General features: G+C 44.8%; 1 protein-coding gene across 1 annotated transcript in view; it reads right to left on the bottom strand.

Moving 5' to 3' along the window:
* Positions 1–3560: 3560 nt before the first annotated feature.
* Positions 3561–16484, bottom strand: part of LOC137527877 (proteinase-activated receptor 1-like) — a 48890-nt gene continuing 35966 nt past the window's right edge. Inside the window, exon 2 of the mRNA XM_068248874.1 lies at positions 3561–5276. Within this exon, the coding sequence (XP_068104975.1) occupies positions 4069–5276 (1208 nt within the window). The 3' untranslated portion in view covers positions 3561–4068. The remainder of the gene's footprint in view (positions 5277–16484) is intronic.

Raw genomic sequence — 16484 nt, 5'->3', positions numbered from 1 at the left:
GATAATTCAGTCTGTGCCCAACTCTACTCAGTCTGAACAATTGGATGATGCAATCTAAGCAGTTGTAGCTCCACCCACAAAGCCTAAAACAAACTCTTACCTCATCTGCTTCTGGTCAGGACTTCGCCATAAAAGTATAATTTCACACAAAAAAGCGAACATTTGAGCACTGTGATTACTAAACTACAAATGGTATTTTTTAGGTAGGCTACTACAGCTCAGCATTATCTTTCATCTATTGTACCACCGAGACCAGCTCAAAAGTGGAATTTAAATTTGATTGATGTACAGGTCTATCACCTTCACACACAAGCTATACACTACATATGCATGATCAGATATATTCTGCACATTATACAACACAAGAGTCCCGGTTATCCAGAACTCAACCAACCAGCACAAATCGCCGGCAGTAATCACAATGGAGAAGGCCAACTTTTTAGGCTGGGTTCACACTCGGTTACTTTTTGCCCGCAGTTCGCGCTTTGCTAGTTAGTTAAGCCTATTTTTAACATTAAGTCTCAAGCAGCCAGAAAGCACAGTTATTCGGCATCAGCCGATCCCAGTCTGTGCCAGATAATCGAGACTCTACTGTATATACAATTTCAAAGCACAAACATCCAGTAACTGCTATACATGTATAAACTAAAGAGGAGGTGGTGTAATCTACAGTATATGGATTAGGTATTTGATTGCCTACAACATCTTTCATGTCTCTAAAGTCTTAACATTTGTAATAGTTTCCACCATATATTACCACACTGTCCGCATAGCTGGCATTACACCGCCTTTCACCAGTTACACTTCACACAATAATATTTAGGGAACACGACAGGTTATACATTTTTATGGAACATCAAGCGTGCCACAGGATTCGTTTTGTATATTCACTGAGGTAACTTCATCACGGAACGGTATGAGGAAGAAGCTTATAAGATATGTTATGGAGGCCTGGTTTCATGCACAGTCTGTATAAATAAATTCATGAGGATTTTGCAATATTACATTCTCAGCCATAGCAATCCTCTCCTGGCAGTAAAATGTCACATCTATTCTGCGAGAGCTGAATGTCCTAAGCGTAACTAGATCTATACAAGGCTCCACACTGTCCGCTTTATCCCGTACTCTATGCAAGAATCCATTTTTGCCTCACATCACATGTCACCTAGTACATTGCAATTAGATACACAGGGGCCTCCAGACAAATTTTAGGATCCAGTTAGGTGATATTCCCCAATCAAACAAATTGTTCATTTTCACTCTTTTCTATCACTGTCAATCAACCATTGTTAACTAGCTCTTAAATGTTAAACTTCAGTAAAAACATGGGATCAAATTGTTGTATATGTTAGAGCCAAAGACAGAAATCAACCAAAGTGGGAACAAGCCAGGCATTTCTCAAAATGGCCAATTTAGTTGTGACATCACCAGCAAAAGTCTGACATTGGCTGGCCAATGTGCAAAATGGCTTTCTTGCCATTTCACTATTTGCCGGGTGTCGAGTCACTTTCTTGGACATGACAGAATCTAGAGGGGTGGGAAGGTTAGGGTTAGGCATAGGAGAGGTGGAGGTTAGAGGTAGGCACAGAAGATGAAGGTTAATGTTAGGCACAGGAGAGGGGAGCTTCATTTTAAAGCCAATCCGAGATGAAAAACTAACTGTAACAAGTAACTTGTCTACATATTTTATCTAAAGTTTACACAGCAAATCTAGCTGCAAACAGCTTCAACAGTATTTTATTATTTCTTCCTGTGACACATGTGATCATTACACACAGGCAAGCTGATCTGCATCTCCAGCCCTCGGCCTTTGAAAATTTCACTCCCCTCTCCTCCCCTCTGCCTCTGAAATCTCTGGCTAGTAACCTCCTCCTCCTGCCTAGACTACAATCCCATTAACCCTTGCTACATGGGTCTGAGAGTGCCAAGGCACTGGAGAAGCTGTGGGCGAGGCTTGTTTAGTTTATAGGGAATTTGAGTATTAAAAAAAAAGTATTGGGCTTGAGGAATGCCCTATAAACTATATGAAAGGAACGCAATTATGCAATGAGAAAAAGTTTATCTCTGATCCACATTAAGCAAAGGAAAGGGGAGGTTAGTATTAGGCAGAGGAGAGTGGAGGTTAGTGCTAGGCAAACGCTAGAAAACACATTTTTGTCACCTCAACAGCCAAGATACAATTCTCTTATGTAAGACATTAGCCACTTCCCACATTGGCTGGCCAATTTAGGAACTGGACACACTTTGGCCATAACATATATAAGACTTGAGAACAAGGAATACCATCTAGTAGTTCTCACTCAGTACATGAGCTCAGGGTTATATCACAGCTTGTACTGTAGTTCAGCAGCAGCTCATGTCCTTGCTGCTCCACCTATACTGGTGAGCAACGAGTAATGACAAGAACAAATAAAGTAAAGGTAGCAGAACTTACATTTACTAGAGGGTATTGGTCTTATGTTAGCCATACATGAGTCTGTAGGTTTGGAACTAGCAAGTAATTGATCCCTCTCAGATAAATTGGTCAACAATAGTGACTGGTTTATCACCACTTCTCGTCCAGTCTTCTGATCTGTGAACGGGGCTGTGGAGTAGGAGGTTTCATAAACCGAGGTGTCGGAATTGGATTATTTTTGTACCTACTCTACAGCCCTGTCTGTGACTGAACTGAAAGTCAATCCACTTTCTCCACCGACAGCGAGCTGTGTGAGGCAGTATCAATCTACCTCCTCCCACCACCTCCACTGAATGACCAATTACCACTGCTCCCAATTACCCCAGCCACACTTTTGAAAGATAACCTACCCAAACTTATAATTTTAACAGATCACTGTGAGATTCAGTAATCTAGATGTTCCCTGGTGTCAGGTAAGTGTTACTCCTTTAAAGGACGACTGGAGTGAGAGGGATATGGAGGCTGCCATATTTTTTTTCCTGTTAAGCAATACCAGTTGCCTGGCTGCCCTGCTGATCCTCTGCCTCCAATACGTTTAGCCATAGACCCTGAACAAGTATACAGCAGATCAAGTATTTCTGACATTATTGGTGTTATTCAGACACTACTGTAGCCAAATAGATCAGCAGGGCTGCCAAGCAACTGGTATTGTTTAAAAGGAAATAAATATGACAGCTCCCATATACCTTTAAAGGATACCCGAGGTGACATGTGACATGATGAGATAGACATGTGTTTGTACAGTGCCTAGCACACAAATAACTATGCTGTGTTCCTTTTTTTCTTTCTCTGCCTGAAAGAGTTAAATATCAGGTATGTAAGTGGCTGACTCAGTTCTGACTCAGACAGGAAGTGACTACAGTGTTACCCTCACTGATAAGAAATTCCCCTTTGTTTACCTCTTTCTTGCTCTCAGAAGCCATTTTCTGCTAGGAACGTGTTTTATAGTTGGAATTTCTTATCAGTGAGAACACTGTAGTCACTTCCTGTCTGAGTCAGAACTGAGTCAGCCACTTACATACCTGATATTTAACTCTTTCAGGCAGAGAAAGAAAAAAAGGAACACAGCATAGTTATTTGTGTGCTATGCACTGTACATACACATGTCTATCTCATAATGTCACATGTCAGTTCGGGTATCCTTTAACATCAATTTGTCCCTTGAGCTGAAAAAGTTTGTGATTTGTTCTGGAAATATGATATGGATGGATAGATTTGTAAGGTTCTCATTTGCTGTGATGACTTCCTGATTTAACACATAATCATGACCTGCAAATCAGAACCTTACAAATCTATCAGCTGATCAAACTGATCACATGCTTCTCCATGAGTTCTCCTAAGCATTGCCATCCCTATTGTTTGAGACCGTCATAGAAGCCAGTTACTGAACACAATTCGTTCTGTCAGTTTTTCAGCACATTTTGCATGCTCATGTTATGAAATTTGACTGTATTTGTCTATAATAGACAAGTTGTATGCTCAACTTGGTTCCGGAAGCAGCTAATCTGTAAGGACCAGCGCAAGCCGCACAGTCACATGACACAGAGCAGGCTATACCACGCCTACAGAAAAGTGCAATTTTACAGTAGTTAGCATAATCACATGAGTGATGATTAAGTCAGAAGTTTTCGATAGATGCTATTTTTCACAGCGCTGACGCCAGTCTCGTTTTTGCTGGCTGTACTCATCAATTGACCACTGCTGCTTATAGGCCCAGTTAGCTTCTTGCAGCATACCAAACTGTACAGGTACCTCTGGCACTGTTTGGAGCCATAGTAATAGATAACAGGATCCAGACAGCAGTTAGCACTGCTAATGCAGGCACACAGGATGTAGGCAAAATACAGAGACTGGTTAGCTCCATGACCAAAATGCAAGTAATGGATTAAGAAGATGACATTGCTAGGCCCAAAACACAAGATAAAAACACAAAGCACCGCAATGGCCAGCATCAATGCTCGGGTCTTCTTGCAGGAGTTCTCAATGCTCTTGCCGCCCAGGCTATGAATGATACCAATATAGCAAACGGTTGTGATGATTAACGGTAACACAAACAAGACCATGATGAAGGTAGCAAAGTAGTACAGATAAAATTTCTTCAGGTGCTTCAGTTCTTGTACATCATGGCAGGTTGTGATGTTCAAAGTATCAATATATTTGGTTTGCTCGCTCATAAACAGAGGCACAGTGCTGGCAATAGATAGAAGCCAGACGAAGATGCAGACCCCCCAGGCTCTACCCGTGGTCCGCCAGGAAAGAGAATGCATTGGGTACACCACAGCCAGGAAGCGGTCCACGCTGATGCTGGTCATGAGAAGGATGGAGCAATACATGTTGCAGTAAAATGCAGCAGTGACAAATTGGCACATCTCAGGTCCAAACTGCCAGTCATTTCCTGCGTATCGGTAGGCGATGTTGAAAGGCAGGACAAGGACAAAGAGGATGTCGGCCATGGCCAAGTTCAGCATGTAGACCACAGCAGGCTTCCTGACTTTCATTCTGAACAAGAATATAATGACCGCCATGACATTGAGGGGAAGGGCCACAAGGAACACCACAGTGTATACCGAGGGGACAAACCGGGTCAGCCATGGACTAGTAAGGTAGAGTTCCGCCTGCTTTGAGGCGTTATTTGTTACTTCCTTTATTATCATCCGAGTTCGGGGCATACTGGGCTTCAAGCCGGAACCTTCTCCAGAAATGTCAACAACATCTTCATAAAAATCTCGATCGATGTCGTCATCTGAAAATAATTCAAATTCATCAACAAAGCCGCTGTCTGTGTCTATGTAAAATGTTCTGGGGCCCAAACTGCGATTTCCTGAAATAAGAAAATAAATTAATGAAAAAGAGGCAGTAGTATTGAAAACACTTGTTTCAAAGCAAATATAGCTGCATTCACAAAAATAGGATGGCATTGCTTCCAGTGTAGGTGTATTAAAATCAAATCACTAATACAAATCACTGGATAGTGTAATGTTTAGAGGGACACTTAAAGTGAACCAGAGACGAAGCATCCTCATGTATTTTATCATACATATCAGTGGGAACATTAGAGAAAACACCTACCCTGCTTTCTGTTTCATTATTTACTGTTCAGATTGCTTCTTATCAGCCCAGATAAAATCCCCGACTAAACATTCAGTCTGGCTTTGTTATAATGACTCAGCTATAATGATTCCTGAGCAGAGCCACAAGGGGGCAGGCTTGGGCTTGAAAAGACAGCACAGAAGACAGACTCAGCAATAAAAATTCCTGAACAAATCCAGACTGAGGCCCAGTGCACACTGAGCAGTTTTAGGTGCATTCCGCCGGCCGCATCCGCCTGTAAATACGCTTGGCTAATGTATTTCAATGGGGTGGTGCACACCAGTGGTTTGAGGTTTTCTCCAAACAGCAAACGTGCCTCCTGCTGCACGTTTGCGGTTTTCTGAAGCGTTTTGTCATCAATGTAAAGTATAGGAAAAAGGCAAACAGCTCTGAAAAACTCTAGATCAGAGCGGTTTGCCAGGCGTTTTTGTTACAGAACCTGTTCAGTAACAGCTTTTACTGTAACAATATGTGCAATCTGCTACACAAAAACGCACCCAAAACCGCTAGGTATGTTTAGAAAACTTCTCTAAATCGCTCTGAAATCAGCTCCAAAAACTGCTAGCGTTTTGTGGATCTGCTAGCGGTTTTGGTGTGCACTGGGCCTGAATGTTCAGTCGAGGAATTTTATCAGGGCTGATTAGAAGCAATCTGAACAGTAAATAATGAAACAGAGAGCAGGGTAGGCGTTTTCTCTAATGTTCCCACTGATATATATGGTAAAATAAATGAGGGTGCTTTGTCTCTGGTTCCTTTAAGCCAGGAATAAAAAAATCAGTTTTACTTTCCTGGGGCTTCTACCAGCCCCCTACAGCCGTCCCGTGCCCTTGCAGTCAATCATGGAGCCTCCGGTCCCCTACCGCCAGCTAGTTTTTGCTGACAGGCCTGGCCATGCGTATTTTTCTTCGCGTTCCCGTCCGCAATAGCATCCTGCGCCTGTGCAGGATGCTACTGAGGACGGGAACATGAAGGAGAATTATACGCGTGACCAGGCCTGCGCAGGTGCAGGAAGCATGCAGACTCCGTCAGCGAAAACAAAACTAGCTGGTGGCAGGGGCCCGGAGGCTTCATGAGTGACTACAAGGGCACAGGACGGCTGCAAGGGGTTGGTAAAAGCCCCAGGCAAGTAAAATGGATTTTTATTCCTGGCTTATGTGTCCCTTTAAGGGCTCTTGCAATAAAAGAAGTCCTGGAGGGCACACCATCAAAACATCAGTCGGGTGCTTGACACTGGGACATAGGCTATGTCTCGAGCAAAACTGTAGTCAAATGTATCAGCACACCGGTTTTTCCATAAATTCACGCTCTTTTATTGAGCCATGCGTTACCACAAAAGGTATGAAGCTGACAATTGTTTCGGGGGCCACGCAGGGTCCCCCTTCTTCAAGGCGTGTAGTTACAAGTGCATACAATTCAAACCACCTCTTATACTAACATAATCCCCAATCATCCCACCCCAAATGTTACAAAACAGTGATGTCATCTCCATTGTTTACAATATGAACATGCCACATTCCTGGTTATAACCTGCAATCAAAGCATTTTCTTCTTTTTATGTGTTTTCAGCTATGTGGGTGGTCCTCCCGTCCATCATGTTTATGATTACGCCCTGGTGGGTAAGTGTGCCTCAGCGTGCGTGTGTTGCAATGTACAGACAACCACATATGTACCCTCTAATACTTGCATTGTTCTAGCCTAAGAGGCATTTTATATATTGGGACCATACAGCGTAAGTACTGTAGCCTAGCTTGCTGGGTTGCTTAGCAACCTATGCAGGCAATTGCCCAGCATAGCGCTGTGTGTCACAAATGGTTTGAATTGTATGCACTTGTAACTACACGCCTTGAAGAAGGGGGACCCTGCGTGGCCCCCGAAACAATTGTCGGTTTCATACCTTTTGTGGTAACGCATGGCTCAATAAAAGTGCGTGAATTTATGGAAAATCCGGTGTGCTGATACGTTTGACTACACCTTTAAGGGCTCTGCCTCTGACACAGGCGACCTGGGTTCAACTCTTGGCTTTTCCTGTTCAATAAGCCAGCACCTATTCAGTAGGATACCTTGGGCAAGACTGTTTAAAGAGGAACTCCAGTGAAAATAATGTAGTAAAAAAAGTGCTTAATTTTTACAATAATTATGTATAAATGATTTAGTCAGTGTTTGCTCATTGTAAAATCTTTCCTCTCCCAGATTCACATTCTGACATTTATTACATGGTGACATTGTTACTGTGGGCAAGTTATGTAGCTGTTTCTAGCAAATCTGGCTGTTACAGACAGCTTTAAACAGCCATTTCCTGTCTGTGAACATTGTTACATTGTGGCAGTTTGCCCAGAGTACCGTGGTATTCAGAGCCTCTTGTGGGAGGGGTTTCACCACAAAATTAGTCACACAGCGCCCCCTGATGGTCTGTTTGTGAAAATCATTCTATTTATCATGTAAAAGGGGGTATCAGCTACTGATTGGGATAAAGTTCAATTCTTGGTTGGAGTTTCTCTTTAACACTGCCACTGCCCATAGAGCGCGTCCTACTGGCTGCAGCTCTGACTATTTGCTTCCGGCAGGAGAAAAGTGTGATATAAATGTTATTTGTCTTTGTCAATTGTTATTACAATTTGTTTTTTGTATATCCTGAAATGTTAAAGTTAAAACTACTCTATGAATGTCCTCTCTCTTCCTGCCTGGTCTAATTTTTATTACGCAGGCTTTTTTTTCTGGATTGACTTCTACATCTAGTGATGAAGGGCAGATTCGACCAAGAGGCAGATCTCTCTCTGATCAAATCTGATCAGAGAGAGATCTGTTGGCTGCCCATACGATGCAGGCAGATTCACAATTGATTTCAGTTTGAAGTCTTTCAGGAATCTGCCTGTTTTATGTGTGTGTGTCCCTTCGGTGCCAGTGCGTTTATACTTTACCTGCCACGCCTTCCCAAAGTGCCTGCGCTGTTTTTTCCCCACTGTCATCCCACGTGGCTGTGTGCATGTGCGTTATAGCACATGAAGCTAGTGTGTGACTTCACATGCGCAACCCATGTGCTATATGCTGGTAGTCACATGGGACCTGAATGGGAAATACAGCAAGGACACTCCGGAGACAACGTGACAGGAAAAGTATAAATGCAAAAGCACTAAGGGGCATATAAAACATTGGGGGGGGGGGAGGGGTGTTTCCGCCATGTTTGTCGTTCGCGATTTAGCCGAGTTCAGCCATGGCAACCTGAGATTTCCCAGCTTGTTCAAATGATTTATTCGACCAATTTTGGCCCAAAATCAGTCAAATCATCCATTGTGCATGCTTGTGGCAGTATAGATTTTCATCCGATTCAATAGTAGTTATTGAATCGGATGGCCGATCGGCCGTCAAAAATCAATAGATTTATGGCCACCTTAAAGAGAACCCGAGGTGTGTTTAGAGAATGTTATCTGCATACAGAGGCTGGATCTGCCTATACAGCCCAGCCTCTGTTGCTATCCCAAACCCCACTAAGGTCCCCCTGCACTCTGCAATCCCTCATAAATCACAGCCGTGCTGTGAGGCTGTGTTTACATCTGTAGTGTCAGTCTCAGCTGCTCCCCCGCCTCCTGCATAGCTCCGGTCCCTGCCCCCGTCCCTTCCCTCCAATCAGCAGGGAGGGAAGGGATGCAGGCGGGGACCGGAGTTCTGCAGGAGGCGGGGAGAGCAGCAGACTGACACTATAGAGATAAACACAGCCAGCTCTGACAAGCTGTTTGTCAGCAGCGTGGCTATGATTTATGAGGGATTGCAGAGTGCAGGGGGACCTTAGGGGGGTTTGGGATAGCAAGAGAGGCTGGGCTGTATAGGCAGATCCAGCCTCTGTATGCAGATAATATTCTTCAAACCCACCTCGGGTTCTCTTTAAAGGGAACCTAAGCTGAGAACGATATGGATATTTCCTTTTAAAATAATACCAGTTGCCTGACTCTCCTGCTGATCCTGTGTCTTTAATACTTTTAGCCACAGCCCCTCAACAAGCATGTAGATCAGGTACTCTGACTGAAGTCAGACTGGATTAGCTGCATGCTTGTTTCAGGTCTGTGATTCAGCCACTACTGCAACCAAAGATCAGCAGGACTGCCAGACAACCGGTATTGTTTAAAAGGAAACCTCCATATCCCTCTCAGTTAAAGGGGCACTATGGCTAAATTATTCTTATATTCTCATTTAATATAAAATATGTGCAATTGTAGCAATGTGTAAGACTTGTATTGTGGCTGAATAAAACTCTGCTTCAATATTGCTTTACCCTAAATCAGTGCTGGAGTCCCGTCGCCAGAAAAATCTAAGCGACGCTGAACCAGCACATTCCATTCTGCAGGAGGAGGCTGCCTTATCAGTCATTTCATCTGAAGTTGTAATCTCCCCCTTTGATGTATCAGGAGAGGTTTCACCCAATGTCTAACTGCACATTAGTGCTGTTACAGCTCCTCTGATCTGCCATGTCTCAGGACAATGAAGTAAGGCTCTGATGAAAAAAATGCTCCCCGCTGAGGCCCCCCTTCAGAGAAGCTGGCACAGGCAGGGTCACCACTTGTTGTCAGTTGCCATGGAGACCAGCTTCTCTTATGCACAGGATTCCAGCGTCTTGATTCAGCACATGCAAGTGCTGTGTAGCCAGTGTCCTGCTTGTGTCTCTGAAGGGTGACCTCAGCGGGGAGCATTTTTTTCATCAGAGCCGTACTTCATTGTCCTGAGACATATGGCAGATCAGAGGAGCTGTAACAGCACTAATGTGCAGTTAGAAGTTGGGTGAAACCTCTCCTGATACATCAAAAGGGGAGATTACAACTTCAGATGAAACGACTGATAAGGCAGCCTCCTCCTGCAGAATGGAATGTGCTGGTTCAGCGTGGCTTAGCTTTCTCTGGCGATGGGACTCCAGCACTGATTTAGGGTAAAGCAATATTAATACAATACAATACAATAACATTTCTATAGCGCTTTTCTCCCATAGTACTCAAAGCGCTTAGGCTCTCTCAGATTCAGTAATTAGTAGGATGAAGTATTCACACAACAAAAGTTATATTTCTGCAAATGCCAGACTGAACAGGTGGGTTTTCAGTCTGGATTTAAACACGTCCAGGGATGGGGCTGTCCTGATCTGTTGAGGTAAGGAGTTCCAAAACGTAGGGGCAGCATGACAGAAGGCTCTGGGACCAAAAGTTTCCAAGTGGACTCTGGGTATGACTAGATTATTAGAACCTGTGGATCTGAGAATGCGGGGATTGCTACGCAGCTGTAACATATCTTTCATGTATCCAGGGCCTAGATTATTCAGGGATTTGAATGTCAGTAGGCCGATCTTGAATAGGACTCTCCATTCTATAGGTAGCCAGTGAAGGGAATGCAGGACTGGTGTTATGTGGCAGTGACGGGGTTGGTTGGTTAGCAGTCTGACAGCAGTATTCTGTATCAGCTGTAGGCGGTACAAGACCTTTTTTGGAAGGCCAGTGTAGAGAGCATTGCAGTAGTCCAGTCGGGATGTGATGAAGGCGTGGACTAAGGTTGGCAGATCTTCTAGGAGTATGAGGTGCTTGATTTTTGCAATGTTCTTCAGGTGAAAATAGGATGATTTCACCACAGCAGAGATTTGAGTTCTGAAGTTTAAATCCCCATCAATTAGAACTCCCAGGCTACGCACATGATCAGAGCTGCGTAGATCCGTGCCTCCTATTCCCAGTGGTGAAGACTGCAAGTTAAGTTGTTTTGTTATCATGCTCTGCCCTCCAATCAGAAGGACTTCAGTTTTGTCTGCATTTAGTTTCAGCCAGTTGTCATTCATCCATTGCTGTAGTTCACGTAAGCAGGCGTTTATAGTTAGAGTTGGGTCTGTCACACCAGGCTTGAAGGAAAGATATAGTTGGGTGTCGTCTGCATAGCAGTGGTATGTCAGGCCATGTTTTTGGATTAGTTTTCCCAATGGTAGCATGTAAATCGTGAAAAGCAGGGGAGAGAGGATTGAGCCCTGGGGCACCCCATACTTAAGTGTTACAGGGGTGGACAGGAAGGGCCCCATAGACACTTTGTGGGTTCTGCCACTCAAGAAGGATTGGAACCACTGAAGTACTATGCCATCAATGCCGCAGTATTCCTGTAGCCTGTTTATCAAGATGTCATGCTCAACTGTGTCAAAGGCTGCAGAAAGGTCTAGCAGTATGAGGATCGAGCACTCTCCTCTGTCTCTTGCCATGAGCAGGTGGTTGCATATTTGGATGAGGGCAGTTTCAGTGCTGTGGTGTTTCCTGAAGCCAGACTGGAATGGGTCATAACTATTATTTTGTAGGATTCTGGCTTCTAGCTGGAGGTATACAGCTTTTTCAATTAGCTTGCCCAGAAAGGGGAGGTTAGAGACAGGTCTGTAGCTGGTCATTGCATCTGGGTCCAGGGAGGGTTTTTTGAGGAGAGGCCTGATGATTGCTTCCTTCAGTAAAGCAGGAAATATCCCTGAGGTAAGGAACAGTTAACAATTTTGAGGAATACCAGTACGAACAGGTCGGGGCAGTTCAACATGAACTGTGTTGGGCCAGGATCCAGGTCACAGGTAGTTAGGCGGACGTGAAGGAGGATGCTTGGTGTGACTTCTTCATCAATTTCTTTGAAGTTTGACCAAGGTGTTACGTTGTCTCTGCTAATGGTCTTCGGCGCTATATTAGGCTCAGATACTGTAAGTTGGATGGCGGACCTTATAGCGGAGACTTTGTCTGTGAAGAAATGGGCAAATTGGTCACAGAGGTCCTTTGAAGACTCGATATTAAGTTTTTGACATGCTGGGTTGCAGAGTTTTTTCACTGTGCGGAACAGTTGGGCTGGTTTGTTAACTGCATTTGCAATCTCTTGTGATAGAAAGGATGATTTTTTTCCCGTGATTACCTTTTGATAGCTCTTCAAGTGGAAGATTAAGGCATGTTTGTCCTCTGGGGACTGAGATTTGCGCCACAGCCTCTCAAGTTTTTGGCCTTGTCTTTTCAGCTCTTTTATAGCGTTATCAAACCACTGTGCATGATGGTGTGGAGTAAGATATTTGGTGCGCAGAGGAGCAATGGTCTCAAAGGTGGAGGACACACATTTGTTGTATTTAAACACCAGAGTATCAGGGTCCAAGCTGGAGTCAGTCAATTCATCAAAGCTAAGGTTATCTCGGATATGTTGAGGTGTTAGCCCTTTTAAGCGGCGATATTTTATTTGATTCTTGACCTGGTGTTTGACGGCTGGTATTGAGAGGGAGAAGTGGATAGTGTGATGGTCTGACCAGGCAACAGGATTGAAGCAGAGTTTTATTCAGCCACAATACAAGTCTAATGGCCCATACTCACGAGGGACAAATGTCGCCGCAACACGCGGGGCGCGCGTGTTGCGGCGACAGGTCGCCCGTGAGTATGGGCCGCGCGCATCCCGAACTGTCGCCCGTCGCTGATGTCGCCAGGCGATTGAAATGTTCAATCGCCTGGCGACAGTCGCCGCCGCAACTCCGCTGCAGCTGTCGCTAGTCCGTGTGAGTACGCGGACTAGCGACAGCAACCTCCATTGAGCTACGCATAGCTTCCGGCGGGGGGAGGAGGAACGTCGGTGGTCACGCCGCTGGTCCCTCTTCCGCGTGTGTACGCGGAGGGACCTGGCGAGGAGCTGTCGCCGGCCTGTCGCCCACACGCTCACGTGTGCTGGCGACAGGCCACTTTTGCCACCCGTGAGTATGGGCCATAACACAGTGCTACAATTGCACATATTTTATATTAAATGATAATATAAGAAGAATTTAGCCATAGTGCCCCTTTAAGTGTTAAATCGTGGAGAAAAAAGCAGAGGGAGATCCGGGAGCCCAATCTAGCGTAATATCGTTAGGTCGCCAGGACAGTATATAAAAGGCAAGAAGTATACTCACAAACAAGGGTTGCTGGGTGAGGCAACCACTCGTCAGCGCTTGTGGGGGAAGTACCGTCCCCACTCGGCCTTGTATAGTATGATGCTGGTCGCTGCTCCAAAAAAAAAAAAAGGGGGGGATTCTGTGGTTCATGGGAAAAACCCTTTTAAACCAATCCTCCCCTAAAACTAAGGGGTAAACGCTAAGTACTGTAAGAACTGGAGGCCTCTCAGTTAAGGTTCCCTTTAAAGTGTTAGGTTTTGTCTCACTAAAGCCTACTTACTCCTTATCATCTGTGGTTGATAAATTCTCAGGATTATTCAATCATAAATAAGGATTTGTGGACTGTCATGAAAAACTGGAGAGAGTTTATAAGTGCCCAGTTGAGCTGAGTATATGTATATAAACTCCCCATACTGAACTGCTATGCAGATATATAGTGTTAAACTGTGATTCAATGCTCGGGAACAGGACACTATGGCTTTTTCTACATTTCTCTGACCCAAACTGCCCCCCCCCCCCCCCCCATGCTGTATGTCCTCCGCGGTGCCCGTGCAGTTTTACTTTACCTGTCTGCCATCCACGCTTAGTGTCCATGCCCTATTTCCGCATTTGGGGCCCACGTGACCAGCATGACATTACACACACGTTCCAGGTGCTACAACACGTGGGGGTGCAGATGTAGAAGCACAGTGAGGACAGCAGACAGGTAAAGTATAACTGCACAGGCAGCGGCCGGGGGCGGTATCACAAGGATGATTCCCGAAACATTTCATACTGAAAATGAATCGGGAATCGGTCTGTGGTTTATGGCGGCCAGCAGATCTCTCTCCGATCAGATTAGATCCGAGAGAGATCTGACTCTTGGCCGATTGGCCGCCAAGATCGCTAGATGCATGGACCCCTTTAGTCACAACTCAAAATCCCAGCAGCATTTCTAGTGGGAGTTGTCCTGTCCAGGTGTGAACACAGCTTAAAAGGGAACTCTCCCTTGCAAATATATAAACATAGAAAGCAATAAAAAGTGTTTCTAAATAGAAATGTATACAGTATTAACATTAAAGAAGAAAGTTTGGATGAGTCATTAGGAATGGGATTTTTGTTAAGAGAATATGTTGCACTCAGACAATCTGCAAACATGGAGGAAAAATCTTGATCATACCACAGAAAACTCGGTTGCACACCTGAACTACTCAAGTATCAGCAATTGCTCTATCGATACATAGCGCCGAGGCAGAATCAATACATAGCCCGTGCATGACTACCCCGGAAATAATACTATCTGAAAAACACTAAACATATACAAATAACTGAATGGGGAAATGGTTAGTTGGAACTTGTAGCAGCCATTCACTGCCTACAATGACTTGCATTTCCGATAAGGAAAACAAGCTGTTTATATTTAGATGTGCGTTTCATCTTTCCTGTGTTACCAGTTTTTTGTTTGCTTTTCTATTCTCACTGTACCATGTTGTCACGGACGATTGTGGGGACGCAGGCGCGTCCTGGAACCGCCCGTGAAGAAAAGAACGATCGCACTCGATTCCTGCGTCGATTGCGCTTCAAATCGGTACAATCTGGATTTATTGTGTCCCTTCTTAGCAGAGGAATAGCATCACCTTAACTGCAGGATGGCTCTTTTGATATGCTAATGAGCCTGGGCCCAGAGAGTCCCTGGCTTCAAGCTGTGCTGATGGCCCATCCATCAGGTATAAGGTGACAAACACCATGACAGAACCAAATTTAGAGTGAGGGAACTCAGACACTCCGACTCCTTTTCCCAGCAGGGAGCCGACATGTGGCTTGCTGCTGCCAACTTCAAAGAACCTTTGCCTGGGAATGACCTGGTATAAATCCCAGGGGTCTCTCATATTCCATAAATTGCTATATGTATCATATTTTCTGTGTTGCCAGGCTGGCAGACCCTCCAAACTAACAGAGCAGGTAGGGCCCTGCCTGGCGTTGGTTCTGAGCACATTTCAGAACCTTCTGAGGTAAAGACTGCCCGTTAGGCAGTCCAACAGTGCCCTAATGGTACCACAGGGGTCCCACCCCTCATGTTTGGTATCAGACTGCTGGGTACATCGAGGCAGATCTGGAAATATTAGTAAATCTGCCCTGACCTGTACGGTTCTGTGAGATAGAGCCCATATATGGGTAGATATGATTTCTAGCCCCAGTACAAGAGGAGGGCTCATCTCATCTTTGAAGGAGGTGTATAGCTCCCCGCCCTCACTCCCTCCTACTGAAGCAGGGGCATAAGAATGGCTGAGGACAAAAACTCAGGGTCCTCCACACTGAACCATCTTGCACTCATCAGATGCCAGCCTGAGGATATGCTGGCATCCACCTGGTCTGAACTCTGAACTCTGGACTTTGAAACCAAGGACTTTATGATTCTTCCCACAATAAGGACATCTTTCCAGAACTAAGTATTTTTCTCCCTTCTTTTATTTTTCATACTGGCTATTGCTGTTTTCATAATTGTTGATTTTCATAATTGTCTGTATATATTAATTATTTATATTGCGTGAATAAACGACTTTCTCCAAGTCATTCACTTTCCGCTACCCTGCTTATCAGCACACATAGAAATGATCCCGGGTCTCTGAAGATACGCTACTGTTTGTTTGTTGTTGGCTAGACAGAATATCGTGTGTTTAACCGTTTTATTCGCAGGATTAGTCAGTCAGTTAGTGGGCCCCACGGTCCCATAGTAACCGCGGTGGTGGCAGTTTACTCTGAACCAGTAGGTGACGTTGTAATCACCCGTGTCTCACAGGCTCCCTTCTGAGTTGTCTGCGGCTAATTCTTAACGGTTCCTGCGCATTGACTGCGACCAGAGTTCGCACGATCTGTGCGCTGGCACCGTTTAGAAGGCTAAGTGCGGTCAGCCACTGAGGGCTCCTGTGACAGTGTTAGGCAGCGGTGGGATCTGTGTTGTGCTGAAAGTATCTGCGATAGCGCTAGCGCTATCGAGAAACGAACTAATTCGTTGGTGTAGCTGGAAGGCAATATATTTTTTATATATACAGAGAGACTGTGTAGCCAGTACCCCTT

The sequence above is a fragment of the Hyperolius riggenbachi genome, chromosome 1 (assembly GCF_040937935.1).
Source record: "Hyperolius riggenbachi isolate aHypRig1 chromosome 1, aHypRig1.pri, whole genome shotgun sequence".
Taxonomy (NCBI): Eukaryota; Metazoa; Chordata; class Amphibia; order Anura; family Hyperoliidae; genus Hyperolius; species Hyperolius riggenbachi.
Note: the sequence above shows the minus strand (reverse complement) of the source record. Positions and strands in the feature narration are given on the sequence as shown.